The 18,535-nt window shown below is 43.1% G+C and overlaps 3 protein-coding genes across 3 annotated transcripts; 1 reads left to right on the plus strand and 2 right to left on the minus strand.

Moving 5' to 3' along the window:
• Positions 1–642: 642 nt before the first annotated feature.
• Positions 643–4,269, minus strand: LOC119724273 (galanin receptor 2a-like). The gene has a single exon (XM_038195251.1). It carries the CDS (start codon positions 3,592–3,594, stop codon positions 2,464–2,466), a length of 1,131 nt encoding a protein of 376 aa, XP_038051179.1. The 5' UTR covers positions 3,595–4,269; the 3' UTR covers positions 643–2,463.
• A 2,466-nt stretch (positions 4,270–6,735) lies between these two features.
• On the minus strand, positions 6,736–11,711 carry LOC119724274 (uncharacterized protein K02A2.6-like). Its single transcript, XM_038195252.1, has one exon. It carries the CDS (start codon positions 11,373–11,375, stop codon positions 7,329–7,331), a length of 4,047 nt encoding a protein of 1,348 aa, XP_038051180.1. The 5' UTR covers positions 11,376–11,711; the 3' UTR covers positions 6,736–7,328.
• A 3,007-nt stretch (positions 11,712–14,718) lies between these two features.
• Positions 14,719–18,224, plus strand: LOC119724275 (cytochrome P450 2J6-like). The gene is made up of 4 exons (XM_038195253.1): positions 14,719–15,287; positions 15,692–16,311; positions 16,618–16,945; positions 17,371–18,224. Exons 1-4 carry the CDS (start codon positions 14,927–14,929, stop codon positions 17,550–17,552), a joined length of 1,491 nt encoding a protein of 496 aa, XP_038051181.1. The 5' UTR covers positions 14,719–14,926; the 3' UTR covers positions 17,553–18,224.
• Positions 18,225–18,535: the final 311 nt, after the last annotated feature.

The raw sequence follows: 18,535 nt of genomic DNA on the forward strand, positions 1-18,535 counted from the left end.
CTAATAACACTATTCTGTTTTTCGAATCGTGGATGTCGCTTTAAAAACAGTGTTTGCAATCGAGTTGGTATTTAATGACCACTTAATGAGGTAGCAGATGGTTTAATGTAAGTCTACAATTAAGGCCACTGGCAACAATTCCGTATGGTCTATTTTTATGAAGAAGGCGCCGATATTGTGTTTAAAGGTACACTATAATTTGCAATTATCCACAAAGTGACTGACGAAATTAGTGTTGAAAAGCATACTTGGTTTAAAGATAGTAATGACACTAAACTCCCTTTGAAATTATTGTTTCTGGCATGCTGTCATTTGAAGAAAACAATAAAAGAAGTCATATCCAAAGATGCAAGCATTTTTGGAAATGTCCGTTATAGTAGTTGGTTTTTAATTCGGCGAAGCCGTGAATGGGTGCGCGCAAGCGTTGACACGACGCACACGCGCGCGCGGTTGCTATAATTTGTCGGCTCAGTGCGTGATATCGCGTATAGGTGCAATCGGCTGAATGAGAAAGTGACCCAGACGCTGATTTTAGGCGCAATTCAAATCTTGACTCGGCAACTTTTGAATTGAAATCGAGATCCTAGAATATTTTTTTCTCGGAATATTCAGCATTCACTGAGCGAAAAACTTCATCAGGTTAGTTGTTAAGCACCCTTCTTTAGAGTTTGAGCACTTTTGTTGCTTCAAACGAAAACAAAATGCATATATAACAAATGGTATACTTCAGGTATTAATACAACTTGACTTCTGTAGACATAAGGCCGAGTAAACAAAATAAGTAGTTTCTCGTCCGAGCTTTTCTTTTTAAATGAAGGAGGCGGGCGCTTTTTCCCCGAGTTGGCGGATTTTTGAGTCCAAGATAATAGATAGATACTTCAATTTTCTAGACTGCTTTCATGATACAAAAATTGTTTCCAAAGAAGCCATAACGCTTTGTTCTTAGCTACAAGATGGTTGGGAACAGAATTTTTAAAAATACAAGATATTGACAATGTACGTGCAAAATATATTGCAAATGTATGAATTAAAAAAAATAATTAAAAAGGAGCTAGGCGGCCGGGGAAAAAGAAGCGGACAGGCACGAGAAACTGTCGGTTTTTATTTTATTTGGCCTGAAATATCTTAGATGCTGTCAGCAGTGCCTTTGGGAATTAGAACCGTGACATTTACTTCACCGACGAAGGGATTCTTCCGTGACATTTGAGAACACCACAACATCAAACATGACAATTCACAAGGGGTGTTCTTGGCGTACACAAATTGAGTTGTCGAGAAAATCGATTTGAATACATAAATAGTATTAAAACAATTGTATCATCACGCAGTGCGTACGGGTGTTGTGAAGCGATTTTCACAATCTCCTGTACATTCGGCATTAAGATAAAGTGCATTATGTCCATACATCAATTTTTGGGTTCAAAATATCAAAAACTGAACTCCTTGATTGGTTTTGATATTTTGAACCCAAAAATTGATGTATGGACATAATGCACTTTATCTTAATGCCGAATGTGATTGGTTTTGATGACGAAAGGACATCGTATCACACTGTTTGCAGTGAATCAAATTTTTTTTTCAATTTCACTTTCTATATTTGCACAAGGGTCTATGTTCCGATACACCTATGTTCTGACACACACCCTAATCCTTTCCCTATAACCCTAACCCTACCCCTTACCCGGGCAAGGGGTGTCGGAGCACAGGGGTGTCGGAACATAGAGCAGTCACCTACACAAGGATGCAAGCCTTAAATAGAATTCCATGTGAGCTTAATGCTGTGTTGGACCAGATGCGGCTTTGAGACATTGATGAAAACGGAAAAGGTCACTCACTGTTGGAATTAGATTTGATCTGTCATGTTCACTGCCTCTACATTCATGTCGCCAATTACGCCAAAGACTATTTGCTGTAAATGCAATTTAAATGTGAGTGTGAAGAAATCGTCCGTTCATAACTCAATCATTGAGCTTTTCCCCCATGCTTCTATAAACACACGACACTGTCTGCTGTCGTTGAACTTATACGAAGTTCAGCATGGTGTCAAGTGTTCTTAAAAGGGTTGCTCGTCATCCGAATTTTAACTGGAGTAAATGCTGAAGCTGTTTCTGTTGGGATGCTTCAGTGTTTTTTGGTAGGTGTAAATTATTGTAGGGAATTATTTTGAGTAGCCTACAGTGTTGCATCTCGAGTGTTCTGGTGATTAGTCTACAACTGTTCCCATGGTGCTTCGATCTGTTAGTGATCCATTCATGATGGCCCTGCCTCTCCGTCGACAGCGTATGATCAGCTTCAGTCCAGCCTATAGTCTTGCATCTCGAGTGTTGTGGTGATTAGTCGACAACTGTTCCCATGGTGCTTCGATCTGTTAGGGATCCATTCATGATGGCCCTGCCTCTCCGTCGACAGCGTATGATCAGCTTCAGTCCAGCCTATAGTCTTGCATCTCGAGTGTTGTGGTGATTAGTCGACAACTGTTCCCATGGTGCTTCGATCTGTTAGGGATCCATCCATGATGGCTCTGCCTCTCCGTCGACAGCGTATGATCAGCTTCAGTCCTGCTTGGAACTGCTTGTGCATCAACGCGTAAACGAACGGATTAGCGCATGAGTTGATAAAGGCAGCGGCGACTGTAAACAGGTACCAGGCCCCGTCGAAGTTCACCGACCCGCCCAGGTTGAACTGCAGGAAAGTAAATTGGTTGGGAGTCCAGCACAGAACGTAGACGACGAAGACGGTGAGGAGCGTGATGGTGACGTTACGACGCCGGGAGTAGGCCGCTTTAGACGGGGCACGGTTGCCGCCGCTCACGGTCGGCACGGTCTGGCTCTGGGTCGACGCCGTCAGAGCTTTCTCTTTCTGCTTCAGAGTCCAGACGATGGTGATGTAAGCGTAAGACATGATGACACATGGCAAGAAGTACTCCCAGACGAAGAGACACACACCGACAGCCGAGCCTGCAATCGGCGTCCACGTGGACTGGAACGTGCATTTCCCATCTGTCAAAGACCGCTGGAAGATGGGAAAAATGTACTGCATGATGGGCGCGATCAGCCAAACCAGTACGATGGTGAGTTTGGTGAAGCGAGGAGTGAAGAGCTTACCGTAGCGCAACGGGTGCACGACGGCTATGTACCGCTCAAAGGACATCAAGGTGAGATTGTGAGCGGAAACGGCAAAGCCTGAGAAGAGGAAGAAACGAGACCACCACAGGCGGCAGAGGAACACACCTTGAGCCCCAACAAGGGGGATATCAGACCGGTAGACCCGGGTGGTGCCGAACGCGATCAGGAGTAAAGCTGTGACCAAATCAGCGAAGGCTTGGTTGAGGATGTACAAGTTGACCTGGCTCCGCCGTTGCTTCAACACACGGAAGATGATGCACACCAGAGTGTTACCAATGACGCCCAACGAGCCGATAGTCCAGTAGATGATCACACTAGCCAACTCGCTGCCCGAGAGGGCCGCAGGACCCTCCAACATCTCTCCGTCAGTTGCCTCCGTACTGACATCCCAAGGCGTCGTCGTACCAGTCATGTTCGCCTCCATGGGCTCTCTCGACATCACGCCATCTGTCCAAGCTACGGTCTCCATTACATGTACTCACACGGCAACTCGATATGCCAATAAACAGGCAATTTTACAGGATCATTCGAAGTGTCTTACGTGCTCCCAGCGAGAGTTTTTTATTTTATATAATCCGTCCACAACCAACGCAAGGTAGTTATTTATTGCCAACATGCAGGAATGTTTGCTGTTGCACACATGACGTCATACTTTGGTGACTGCGCTTTGGGCGGAGACTGGCCAAACATCGCAGCCAATAAACGAGGTTTATTAGTTACTCCTGCCTTAAAATTATACAACCCCCTCTATATTCACAATAAATGGGCTGATCCGCGTGCATCACGTTAGGCCGTCAATGAAGCAAGACACACAGACCTTTTTAATTGCCATATACGCAATGTAAACCAAAGCAGAGTCGAACGGCAGTCCATAATGTACACAAATCATGCAGGTGAAACTGTGATGAACGCCAGTGAAGCGATGAAGACATTGTTGCAGACACTTGATGGGACTGATAGTAAATATTGATTTGTTTTAAGTGTATCGGATTACGTGACCAGAATTCTATTGGTTTTTGATAATTTCAACTGGAACCACTCCAAACCAAAACAGTTAGAAAATCTGGAGAGAGTAAGTAATTATGTCTCCAACGAGTCGGAAGATGTCATGCGAACAGAAAGAAAACCGCAGTTTCATCTGCTCGCAGGTGGGAGTTAAGCTGTGGAGTCCCAGTGAAATATTCACCGAACACTGCTTTGACCCAATACAAACAATAGGTGGCGCTCTATTCTATGCCCGATCGTCATTGCGATGATACCCTTACAAAGGTTATTAAAGCAGTACGTTTGATCTCCCGTCTTGGTTTTCAGCCTCAGCGCTTCTGCAAAAGAAAACTCAAAACAAATTGACATTTGTGCCGATGCTTTCACAAATTTGTGGCCCAAACTCCTTCCTTTTTGATAAGAGGATTAAAAAGTAAAAAGAAAACCGATGGTGTTCTTCGCATCTTACATCCTTCCGGAGTTTCCTCCTAGGAGGAGGAGGAGCATTAATCGGCTTAGAACTCTTGACTTGTTAAGCCAAGAAACTGACAATAAGTCACGTACACTATCTTAATGTCTTAAGGAGGCTCACTTGGGTTGTCATGGTCAACCTTTAAAGGGCCCATGCAATGTAATGTTGTTAATTAAAGCAATCCTTGAAAATGCACCCTTGTGTCGTGTCCCATTTAACCTTTTTTTTCTTCAATTTTCATTTGTGCCATTTTAAGGGGTATATACGAACATGTTATGATGCCTTCTTGGTTTTTATGCTAATACAAATTTGGAATATTCATGAGCAAAACTGTGATGTCATTCAGGGCAGAAACCTTAATGTTACAGCTAACTGAGCACAATAAGATGCCTGAATGTTGGATATGTTGCTGTACAGTCATACATTTTCTCTCTGTTTTTGGTGATTCGTTGTTGTGTAAGGACTAGCAGTAAGCTAGTAAGCATTTTAAATGTGACTTTGCACTTTTTTTTATAATAGCGAATAAACTCGATCACAGAAGAATAATTCAAAGTGCTCCAATATAGGAATATTATGTATTTCAATTTCTTCGGACAGTTACCTTGAGTTATGGTAATTGTATCGAGTAACCATGGATTTTTTTTTTTTTTTACGAAATGGATAAGTTTGTCGACCCTATACACATTTTGATCACATCTACTTTACGTTTACTAGACTTAAAAGTTGGTTCACCCATTTAGGGTAACAATTCAATTGGTGAACCCTTCAAATACAAACATTCCAGAACAAAGTTTGTTGCCATCCACCATCAGATCAACTGAGTATTGATTAGTAAAATAAGGAGAGTCACGTGGTTGGCTGGAAAAGATCCCCAGCGATATTACAATGACGTCACAGCGTGCAAGAACTGTGTCAAGGTTTTTACGCTGGTATACGGATACAAACTTACGCAATTGTCACAGATATTGGTTTGAGTCACCATTTTCATGGTCAGAAATACATGGAATGTATTACAATTTGAAAAAAATTAAAAGTTACATTACAATAAATAATGTTAACATTACTTGAATTCGAATGTAGGTATTAAACTTGTTCACTATTATTTTCGTTAAAGAAAAGCTACACTCCTTTTTCTATTTCTTTAAAAGGGGCATCAATGGCGAATAAATATGAGTGTTTCGCGTGGACTACAAGACGCCACCAGGAGTCTAAAAGGATAAACTTTCCAAATTTGGCACTCGTTTGGTGTCAAAAAGACGCAAGACATCAGCTGACCAAGGTGATAAGACCGAAATTGGTATGATAAAAGGGTTTCGAAGCTGGAGATGCTGTTTGTTCTTTTTATTTAGAGTTTGTCAGAGTCTCGAACCCAATTGGGACCGATTTTAGCTTTTCGACTAAACTCTTGCTTCCATTGCCGAAAAGAATTGAATAACTTTCAACTAAACCTTTAAAACAAAACAAAAATAAAACCTTACATTTCATTTCAGGATTCCTTTAGAAGACCTTCACCTTTCACTGTGACTATTGCCTTAAAAAGTTTGTCGGACTTCGCTTTGTCACCTAGAATTTGAATTCGAGTCCTAACAGTTTGTTGACCTTAACACTTTGTCCCTGAACAATCAGCAGGGGAAAGAAATACAGTAACCTTATAATGTAGTTCAGCTATTTGAACTGATACCTAGTGGAACTGGATGCAACGCTGCTCGGTGATGGGCGCCCCCAGTCGGCACAGGCTCTAACGTTAAACTTGCTAGCAGTCCCTCCAGGGTCTTCACGCTTGCATTCCTATTCAGAGCTGATCCGGGGATTCTTAATTTTACAAATCAGCAAAGTTGTTTGCTAAAAAGCTGTGTGAATCTTGCTTGGGACGGCGAAAAGACAATTCGTTTGGCCGAGACTCGGTGTGAACAGCGCCCTCAGTCATTTCGTCTAAGAGAGTCGATGAGCACATTAAGTTTTGTGTATCGCACTGATAATACTCAAAAGTTTGGCTTTTAATCTGGCCCTAATTTGGTTGCGTCATTTAATACGTCACTTTGGGAAAGATGGCATTGAGGTACACGTCGACTTAGGAACATCGAACATCTCCATAATTCTCATTTTTGTTCATTTTCTTTCTCTTCTCACACACAATAAACATGATGAAACGTGTGTGGTATTACTGACAAGGCTGGAGAGATTATATATCGGCTTCAACACGGAGTGATTTATTGACAATCGTCTGATTGCTTTACAGGGAGGTTGCACACATAACACACGAGTACAATTGTGTACGTTGCGTACGTAACCAAGGATAGACATGAATAGACTTGTACCAGTCATGCGTTATATCACAACACCTTCCCCCTAAAGAAAGTATTTTTCTTAAACCTTTTTTTTTTTTTTTTTTTTCTTAAGCCTTAAACTTGAATCATTCCAACAACTTTTGATTCTTTAATAAAAATAAAACATATCAACTGTCTTAATGCCTTTATCCTCCTTGTTTTTCCGGGAAGGGCCGACTGATCATGCACTTTTTTCTGACTGAAATTTAGGACGACTAATGCAGCTGATCTAAACATGTTTTTTTTTGTTTTGTTTTTTTCTTTTTCTTTTTTCTCGAAAACTAAACTTACAAGGTTGACTTAAACCTTAAACTAAACTTATAGTGTTGACTTAAACCCAAAATTTAACTGATCTGGTTGAGGTATGTTATGTGAATCATAGCTAAAGTGTTTAGCACGATAATGCTCATGTTAACAGAGTTATAGTGTTTCTATCAGACGTTCTGGACGCCTGATGGTGCGGGTGGATCTTCTCAAAGTTTGTTCCCGAAGTGATCGAACAGGTGTGGCATGATCCTGTTTAGCTGGCTCTTGTGCCTCAGTCCCAACCAGATGTTCAGTGGCTAGCTGTAGAGCCAGTTCCTCCTCCAGCAGTTCAGGATCAATCGATGTCTGGTCCGGTACTGTGTCTTTTCGTATGGCTCCTCTGTTGCGACGTAAGATCCAGCCAACGTCAGTCTTGATTTCGTAGGATCGGGGTGCCAGCTTGCGGAGAACAGTGGCTCTCACTGTCCATAGTCCTGTGCGATGGTCCTGCACCCTCACTCTGTCCTGTGTGTGAAGTGGTTTCAGCGGATGTGCATTCCTATCATGCACCTGTTTTTGTTGGTTTCGTCTCAGGATCTTGTCGGAGACCACACCTTGTTGCACCTCTGGCTCCAAGCGTTGTGGATGAACAGGTAGGGTTGTCTTAACACGCCTGTTCATTAGCATCTGACTCGGGGACAGCCCATTTTGGAGTGGCGTAGAGCGATAGGCTAACAGAGCTTTGTGAAAGTCCTGTTTTGTTTCCTGGCACTTCTTGATCATCTGTTTTACAGTTTTGACAGCACTCTCTGCCAAGCCGTTGGATCTTGGGTAGTGTGGGCTTGAAGTATGATGTTCAAATCCCCAGTCTTTAGTGAAGTCTGCGAATTCTCGGCTGCCAAACTGTGGTCCGTTGTCTGAAATAACCACATCTGGCACGCCATGTCGAGCAAACATTGATTTCATGGCATTGATTACAGCTTTGCTTGTAGTGGTGGTTAGGGTTACCACCTCTGGATATCCCGAGTAGTAGTCACAGACAATTAAGTACTCCTTTCCTTTGACGGTACCAATGTCTGCTCCAACTCGTTGCCATGCTCGAACTGGTATCTCATGTGGATTTAGTGGTTCCACGGATTGACTGGGTTGATGTTTCTGGCAAGCATCGCATTGGCTTACCATGTCGCTGATTTCGGCGTTCATGCCTGGCCAGTAAACAACATCACGGGCACGACGGCGGCATTTCTCTATTCCCATATGCCCCTCGTGAACCTTGAGCAATACATCTTTGCGCAGGACTCGAGGGATAACGATTCTCGTACCCTTGAATATGACATCCTCGGCCACTGTCAGTTCAGCTCGAATATTCCAGAAGGGGCGAATGTCACTTGGACATTGTTGGCTCGCCTCTGGCCAACCCTGTAGTATTACCTGCTTCAGGTTGGTCAGCTGGTCGTCAGCTTGAGTAGCTTCACGTATCTGCTTCATTCTGTTGTCAGATACAGGCATTGTCTCGATGATCATGTCTACAAATGCCTCGACGACATCATCAAGGCTTTGGACTTGTGCTGCTTCCCCTTGATCAGCATTTCGGTCTGGTGCACGCGATAGGGCGTCTGCGACCACCAGTTGCTTCCCAGGGGTGTAGACTACGTGCAAGTCATACCTCTGTACCCTGAGCAGCAACCGTTGCACTCTGAGTGGGCAATCGTTCAGTGGCTTCTTAAACAGACTGATGAGAGGCTTATGGTCCGTTTCGGCCTCGACCGTAGCTCCGTAGATAAACTGATGAAAGCGCTCGCATGCGAAGACTATCCCAAGAAGCTCCTTCTCTATCTGCGCATAGCGAGTCTCTGCGCTTGTCATGGCTCTCGATGCATAGGCCACGGGTGACCACTTGTCGTCATGAAGTTGCAGGATCACTGCTCCCAGACCGTCCTTACTTGCATCGGATGACAGGCGTATTGGGCAATTTGAGTCATAGTACTGAAGAACTGGGTCCGTAGATACTGTAGCCTTCAGGTCGCTCCATGCCCTCTCCTGTTCTGGACCCCACTGCCATTCATTGTCATCTTTCAGCAGTGCTCGAAGCGGGGCTGATTTTTGCGAGAGTCCCGCGATCCACTTGGCCAAATATGTTACCATGCCCAAGAAGCGCTGAAGCTCTTGCTTGTTTTCTGGTTTGGGCATGTTGTTGATCGCCGCGACCTTATTGGGGTCTGGTTTGACACCATCTGTCGTTACCAGATCACCAATGAATGTGAGCTGTGTGACGCCAATTTCACATTTGCTTCTGTTCAGCTTCAGGTTCACTTGACGTGCTGTTTCAAGTGTCAGTCGTAGGCTGCGATCATGGGCCTCTTTGGTTGCTCCATAGATGATGATGTCGTCAGCGAAGGTACTGACACCATCGATTGACTCGAAGATTTGGTGAACAGTTTTATGGTAGACCTCTGGTGCTGATGATATGCCGAACGGTAGTCTCGTATATCTGAACCTACCGAACGGCGTGTTGAATGTACACAAGCGACTGCTTTTGTCGTCTAGTTGAAGCTGCCAAAATCCTTGTGATGCATCGAGTTTGGAGTAGTATGATGCACCAGCGAACTGTGACATGACTTCTTCTCGTGTGGGCATTTTGTAGTGCTCTCTTTTAATGGCACGATTGAGATCTCTCGGATCCATGCACACACGAATGTCTCCATTCTTTTTCTTGACAACGACTAGGGAATTTACCCAGTCGGTAGGCTCATCCACTCTGGTGATGACGCCAAGACTCTCCATACGTTCAAGTTCTCTCTTTAGACCATTATGGAGTGCGAATGGTACTTTGCGGCAGGCATGTACAACTGGCTGTGCTGTCTCATCAATGATGATTGTGTGCATCCCTGGCAAACAACCCAGTCCTTCGAATATGTCACCGTATTCGTGTAGCAGGTTCGCGTAGTTGTCGTTGGGGTCTTTGGGTTGCTCCTGATTCGTGACAGCACAGGCTACTTTGACAAGCCCTAACTGTTCGCAAGCTTGTCTGCCCAACAGTGCTTGTTTATCACCTGGGACGACGAAGAACAGCATTTTGTGTTTTCGTGCTGCATGGTCCACAGTCACTACACACTTGCCTTTGACGATTATCTGGCTGTGGTTGTAGGCTTTCAGTGTCTCTGTGGCTGGGTGTAGTTGTGGCTTATTTTTCAGCCGACTGAAGTCTGTCTCTGTCAAAATGTTCACCTGTGCCCCTGTATCCAATTTGACAGGTATGATTGTACCATTCATAGCGAGGGGAAATATCCAGTCATTTGCTTGTGTCTTGACTGAATCTACTGTAATGGTGTCAAGAAAAAAGTCAGTGGACTCGTCATTGTCTACTGTGTGCACTTGGCCCTGTGCGCGTTTCTTGAAGCAACACTTGGCAAAATGATTTTTGCCTCTACAGTAAGCACATGTTTCACCGTACGCTGGGCATTTTCCCGAGACATGCCAGTTGTCGCAGCGTCTACAGTGATGTTTGTCACTAGTTTGTTGCTGTTGATCATTTCTGGGCTTCCAGCGACTGGGCTTTCCTTTAGGTGCATTCTGTGGCTTAGCTGTTGCCTGGGGTTTTCTATTAGCTCCCTGCGGTTTTGGTTTTGCAGATGGATTTTTCTGCACGGCATGGACTGTTGGAGTTGTTGATTGTAGCTCCTTTGAACGCTCTTTCACAAGTTCAGCAGCCTTGCAGATTTTGACTGCTTTTTCAAGAGTTAAGTCTTCCTCTCGAAGCAGGCGTTCTCTGGTTACATTAGCGACGATGCCACATACCAGTCTATCTTTGACCAGCGAATCCTGTAGTGTGCCAAATTCACACTTTTTGCTGTGCTTTTTCAGTCTAGTGAGGTACGCGTCAATGCCTTCACCAGGTTGCTGGCAACAGTTATTGAAGTGAAATCTCTCCAGTGTCAAGTTGGTCTTGGGGGTGCAGTATTTCTCTAGTTTGGCCATTACTTTCACCAGGCGCATGTTATCCCCTTCCTGGTCGCCCTCTTCATCCCATTTGAATGTATTGTAAACGTCAAGGGCTTGCTCACCGATAACATGTAGCAGGATCGACGTTTGTTGTCTGTCGTCCTTCTTCGATGCCCCAATTGCATCAATGTATAACTGAAAACGTTGTTTGAACCTTTTCCAGTTTTCCGCCACATTACCGGTAAGTTCAAGTGCGCTTGGTGGCGGCAGTACATCCATCACTGCAAGAATAGTTTATCTATTTTGTGCACACAGTAGCCGAAAGCAAGTTACACACAGTGTAATGTTTGTACGACAGGGCCTACACTGTAGCATGCGGTATTGTACAGTACGTAATACACACGCTGAATGTACGCGTGTAATTTTCCAGAATAAGCGACAGATAGTCAGCCACTTTGCACCTATTTTCGCTGGTTTTGTAGTCACTGTATCTACTGAAATACCTGTTCAGGTAAGTCCCAAGGGTCCTTTAATACTTCTGACACCATGTGGTATTACTGACAAGGCTGGAGAGATTATATATCGGCTTCAACACGGAGTGATTTATTGACAATCGTCTGATAGTCAGGTGGCATATGGTCGGAATCGTGACCGACTGGTCCAAAGCACCAAACTTGGCACATAGATTATTATAGTCCTAGAGAAGATATTTAGAAGGGGTGACACCTGAAATTCTTTTGGGAAGGGTGCCTAATTTGCATAAATCGTTAATCCCTGCCGTGTAATATATTTATTCCCATATTTGGGTATATTTTTATTTTTTTATTTTTTGAAAAGTGTATTTTGGTGATTCTACTTGCATATTCTTACTTCAATAACATTTTGTACAACATATAAGTTACTGAATAATTAGGAGGACATAGTAAAGAACCAAAATTGCTACTATTTTACCCTAAAGTTACGCGCATTTACCTTTTCCTCAGATATCATCAACTAGTCTCGCCAAACGTGGGTATTGATGAGCTTCAAATTCACAAAGTTACTTACTGGCATAGTTACCCTAACAAAAATAACTTAGAAATCAATTGAAAATTGAAAAAAATCTTGATGTTTAGCCCAAAAGACCAAAAAAGGGGGGGAAAATGTGGTGTCCGTCAATTGGGCTAGTACGGGAAGGGTAACGTAGGGACTTGAACAAGTTCAACGAAATCCACCTAAATAAGAGATTATTGTTGTTTACAATAATTTTGTCTACGCCAAAACGTTTTCTCAACAATAATTTTGGGAATTTCCTTGAACTTGTTCCAGTGTTCCATGTTAGGCAACCCTTCACCTACTTGTTAGCCTAATTTATAGGCACCTCGTTTTTTCCCAGTTTTTGTTTTCTGGGCTAAATATCACAATGCTATCATTGTTCACATGATTTTGCATAAGGTTTTAATAGGGTAACTGTACCAGTAAGCTACTTGGTGAATTTGAAGTTCATCAGTGCTGATGTTTGGCAAGACTAATTGATGATATCTGGAGACAAGGTAAATGCGCGCAATTTTAGGGCATAATAGTAGCCATTTTTGATCGTTACTATGTCCTCATAATTATTCAGTCACTTATATGCTTTGGAAAATGTTATTTGGGTAAAGATATGTAAGTAGAATCCCCACAATACACTTTTCAAAAAAAAAAAAAATAGAAATATACCCAAATATGGGATTAAATATATTACACGACAGGGATTATCGATTTATGCAAATTAAGCACCCTTCCCAAAAGAATTTTAGGTGTCACCCCTTCTAAATATCTTTTCTAGGTCTATAAGAATCTATCTGCCAAGTTTGGTGCTTTGGACCAGTCGGTCACGATCTGGACAAAAATTAGATCTAAGCCACCTGACTATGATTGCTTTACAGGGAGGTTGCACACATAACACACGAGTACAATTGTGTACGTTGCGTACGTAACCAAGGATAGACATGAATAGACTTGTACCAGTCATGCGTTATATCACAACAACGTGATGAAATAGTCCCTTTAATAAGTGTTCATTTCTTTGCTGTAAACACAATTATCAGTCTGATTGTGTGGCCCAATCGTGCCCAATCTTTAGTGATTGTAGAAACAATTTTAATGCAAACATCGGTGTTTACCTCTCCATGCTGGGGGATTCCAAATTTCATAGATAATAGATTTCGAAATCCCTGCCAAAGCTGGTGCCCCCATCCTCTTTTTGGTTTTATTTTTTATTTGTTGCTTCTCTGTAAAAGATTCAGATAATTATCTTTTGCATCAGGTAATTTCTATAATAAATTGCAAAAATATAACAAATCCTTGAAATTTAGATTTACTGAGATGTTTCGAAAATTTAACTAAACGAAAAACATCAGTCCAGTAAATCAACGAAATAATAAAGAGCTACTAATGATACCCTTTTCTCATTAGGTTGGGCAGGATCCAAACTCTTTCCTAACTCCCTTTGTTTGCAGAGTACTATTCAGTTTCGTTTCTTTCATTAATTTGTGAACCTGAACCTTGTACCGCAGAAAACCCCAGCCGAAAAGTTTGTTGCCATGACCAGCTTGCCAAAACCAATAACAGCATAGACTATATATTTTGTTTACTCTTTATCTAAATGTAATCAAGTCTAATCAGCAATAAACACTCAAGCGCCAAACACGAATGTAAGGCAAAAGAGGTACTTCTTTCGTATTAATGCTCTCTCCCCGCGCATAATTAAAGACTTTCCTTCTTTTACTGGTTTTGTCTTTATTTTCTTAAAAGTCCTTTTGAAATTGAGATGAAAACAAATAACATAGTATAATTTAAGTATATGTTCTTTGGTTCCTGGCAAGAAAATCACGGTAAATCATCTTGTTCAAGAACAGAACCATGCGGTTAAATATCCCTTTACGAGTTCTGGCTTTTGAACATTTTGCTTATTGTAAGAATCAAGCCAAAAATGTGTTCGTTTTTTATAAGGAAAACACAAAATAATAAACAGAATCAGAAATTCATACATTTATGTAATTATGGCAAACCAAAAAGTTGACTTGCTTTTATGACCCTGGCGGCAGACTTAGAAAAGTCATCTGCGGGTCCATGTCAACAAACTTTGTGGCAGCAGAATCCTGAGAATCTGGGGTCAAATTCTCTTGGAACAATTACGATAAGTAACAAACTTGTGTAATAAACAAAACTCGTCACGTCACGGGTATATTACGTGCGTTTCCAGGACGAAAAACATGATAGCATAGCAGTTGCGAAATTTGACGGCCTTTAAACTTGTTGAACTTTGGTTGATACCCAGCAAGCATAGCCCCCCCCCCCCCATCTTTAATAGTCTAAATCGTTAAGCGGAGGATCCGGGAATCGGACGGGAGGGGGATGCTATTCTAAACACAACCCTAACAAGACATTTAGCCAGCTCTCCTGCAGTCATGGGAGCTGGGGGTCTTATCCAGAGGAAGGGGCGGGGCAGACACCCTCAGCCCCCTCCTGTTTCCACCATTCATGTCATATCATTTGCCTGACTTTGGAAAAATGGCAATGTCAACACTGTCTAAACCCTCCAGGTCTATTATTTTCAGTTAATGCTTTCTCCAATGTATAGAAATACGAAGTCGAAACCCTATGAATTATGCTATCATTTGCATATTAACTCATACCATTCACCTTTAACCTTGCGACACATCCAATAGAGATCATGAGTGACACGCCCGTGACTTTGAACCACCTGTGACTATAAAACCGAAGCCAAAAACCTCAACGGAATATTCACTTTGACTTTGATCATCAACCTGAACCAGCAGTGCTTCCATCGAAACCTCGGCACTAAAATGGCCTTTCAGACAGCCGTCCAGATGTTCTCCTACCTGCCGAGTGTCCGCGTTCTCTTGGCCTTCTTCTTGACCGTTCTCATCATCAAATGGACCCTAGAGTGGCTCTGTGGTCCCGCCAACCTTCCCCCGGGGCCTTGGGGTCTTCCTCTGCTCGGAGCCAACTTCCGTCTGGGCAGCAACCCGGGGCAGTCCCTCTTCGAGATGAGCAAGAGGTACGGCAAGATCTTCAGTCTACGCATCGGTCCTCGCTTAACGGTGGTGATCACCGATCCGGAACTCGTCCGTGAGGCCCACTGCAAGAAAGCTGAGGCGACCAGCGCACGAGACCCCTCCACGCTTGATTGGTTGGATGTGTCTGGTAAAACTTTTTAAAACCACCATGTATTTCCAATAATTCCACAGAGTTCGCCCCCTATTTTATGGTGCCGGGTTGGCGTAGTGGTACTTACCTTGCCTCCAATAAATGAGTTAGGTTTTCCCCATTTTATTTGAGGTTTTCATCACATCCCCTGAAGGTTTCTTCGGGCTTTCAAGCTATAATATTGTAAATCTGGGTGCTTTTCGCCTTTCTTTGATTGGGTCGTCACCCGAAAAAAAAAAACTAAATTCGACGGTCAGTCTTGATTCCCTTGATTGTTATTGTCTGATGCTCCAACTAGCTCAGGCTGTGTCAGTCATGTTTATAATAATAACAAAGTTACATGTGTCTTGTCCTATTCGAGTTTCGAAAAATCTGTTCTCAAAAAATTCTCCATCACGCAGGCTCAATAATAAGCTGCAGCGGCAGTGACGTCAAGCCACTTCGTCGCTTCATCCTCCGGGCTCTTCGAGACTTCGGTCTGGGCAAGAAGTCCTCGGAGAGACTGATCATGGAGGAGGCCCAGCACTTGTGCCGAGCCTTAGAGAGGACCGGTAAAGGAACCTTCTTCGATCCAAGAAACCAGATCCAGATGGCGGTGGCTAACATCATCTGCACTCTCTGCTTCGGGCGGAGGTTCGACTACGCGTCCTCGGAGTTGATGCAGCTTGTCCTCAGTCTGCAGGCCGTGTCTCACATCTCAGGCCTCAGCATCACTCGGGAGATCCCGCTCCTCTTCCTCGCACCCCGCTTCAAGGTCTTCCGAGAGGGAGGCCTGACCTACCGGAAGATCATCACTGACATCGTGGCCCAACACAAGGCAACCTTTGACCCGGATCACCACCGTGACGTCACCGACAAGTTGATTCAGGAGACTTCAAACGAGGACTCGCTGTTCTCGTTCGGAGACGATCGGATTTACCGGACATTGATTGACATGTTCGGGGCGGGGGCAGACACGACGTCCTCGGTACTACAGTTTGCCTTATGGCACATGGCGCTCAAACCTAACGTTCAGAAAAAGGTAAGATTTTTCTTCCACTTCCGTTTTCTATGTTATGTCCAACTTAACATAAGCTTAAATTGGTACATCGTCAGGATCAGACGATTCCTTATATAGCAAATGAAATATCTCAGTTATAATAACAAACTGGACAGTTGACAATGTTCAACGTTGAGGGCGCGATGTAGTGCGCCCGTAGGATTTTTTTTTTGGATCGTTTCGAGTAGATTCGAAAATTTTGATTTACATACTCGAGTAGATCTTTTTCTTTCATAATGAGGTCTGTTTTATATAGATATTTTTTAAAACTGCTTTTTTTCACACCAGGTCCGCAGTGAAATACTGACCGCAGTAGGCACCGAGCGTGCCCCCGATTTATCGGACCGGCCCCGCCTCCCGTACACCCAAGCCACGGTGAACGAGGTCCTCCGCCTGACCCACCCGGTACCCCTGAACCTACTCCACCGTACCACGGCATCCATCGAGCTGGCTGGGTATGACATACCGGAGGGCACGGAGCTCATGACCCCCATCGCCTGTATGAACATGGACCCCGGGACGTGGAAGGAACCGGAGGAGTTTGATCCGGAAAGGTTTCTGTCTAAAGACGGGAAGTCGATGGTGCTGCCACCTGGTTTTCTGCCCTTCGGCACGGGTAGGTCACTTTGAAAAAAGAAAACACAACCAACCAGCCATTATCTCCCAATAGAACGGTTCAGCACAGATGGTGATGTAGTTTTATGGAGAACTTCCCTTTCCTTGCCCTTGCCCTTTTTATCGAACTATCACTCTTTGCAAAAAAAAAATGTATAATTGGGTTTCTTTTTCCTGCTCATTTCCCGATTACACATACATTTTCACCAGTCTTATTTGTTCTGTGGGGATTCCCCTTGCTTGTACAGTAGGCCTACCACAATTTAATTCACTCCTGCTCGCAACAATGTGAAGATTGCTAGACACAATCCAACTTTTTAATTAGATATTTTTACACTTCACTACAGTTTGGCTCACTGAGTATAGATAGGCTCCTCTCTGCCAAAACCAAACCTGATAGTTCGCTGTTTGGTTTTTACTTCTCAGGTTCCCGGATGTGCCTGGGTAAAACCTTGGCCCGTAGTGAGTTGTTCCTGTTCTTTGCGACCATGATGCAGCGCTTCACCTTTGACCTTCCGCCGAAAGCGCCAGGGTCACACTCGGGCTATTTCGGTTTCTTCCTTTGGTTTCCGGACCACTTCAAAATCAGTGCCACTCCGAACTTCTAATTCTTTTTTTTTTATTTTTATTTTCAGTTATCAATTCGGGGTAACTTTTCTCACCACAGTTTCATTTTTGTGTTCATTTTCAACGTGATGACTGTACTGACATTTAAGAGGTGTCATTGTTGATTAAAAAATTGTACCAAACGCAGTCATCTTAATGATCATAATTTATGAAAATACTTGATTTATGAAAGTTAAATTAACGCGAATTGGTAAATATGGGTCTTTGGCCCTAATAAGGGCACAGCGCATGCGCAGTGATAATATATTGACCTAGATCGTCGTTTTGTTTTGTTTCTCATTTATAACTCTGTAAATTCTTTAATTTGTTGAATAATTTGTTTTCATGTCGGCAAAATATGTAAGATTATCAATATTTGGTTTTTACGTAACATTCCAATCGTGTGCCGACGCGATGCCATTGCTCTGTTTGTGTGTGCCTTAACTACTCGGGTTGCGTGAAGTTTGTGTTGGTCCAATCAACACCGTCATCAAGGTTTACTGTCAGAGAACGGTCAGACCGTCACGTCAGCTTTCTGCACTAATGACCCCAAGCGTGGGGTCAACTTCGATTAGCACGTACGTACTTTATGGGCGAGTGCTATGGTTTCAGACCAGAAAATAGACTGCCATAGACCTCAGTGATAATATTACGTACAATTCCAAAATTTATTTTAAAATACTCACAACTCTCCCAGATGTTTGAGACATATCAAATTAAAGATTATTTCATCATCTTTATGTTCAATTTTTTTCGGGGTCAACAAGTGATTTTGGGGAGAAAATTCCATCGAAAGATGATCACCCCTAAAAGTAGTCCTGAAGCACATCGCCATTTTGAAAAAGGATGCCCGCGCTCTGGTTGCAAAATAGAGCCATTTTAGGGCCTAATTCCACCCCAGTTTCACAGAAATACGAGTTGGCACTTCTTTGCACAGCTTCCACTTTTTTTTTTCTTTTTTTTTACAAACCCTCAACTTCATGGC

Source organism: Patiria miniata, unplaced genomic scaffold (genome assembly GCF_015706575.1).
Source record: "Patiria miniata isolate m_02_andy unplaced genomic scaffold, ASM1570657v1 HiC_scaffold_18, whole genome shotgun sequence".
In the NCBI taxonomy this organism is placed as follows: Eukaryota; Metazoa; Echinodermata; class Asteroidea; order Valvatida; family Asterinidae; genus Patiria; species Patiria miniata.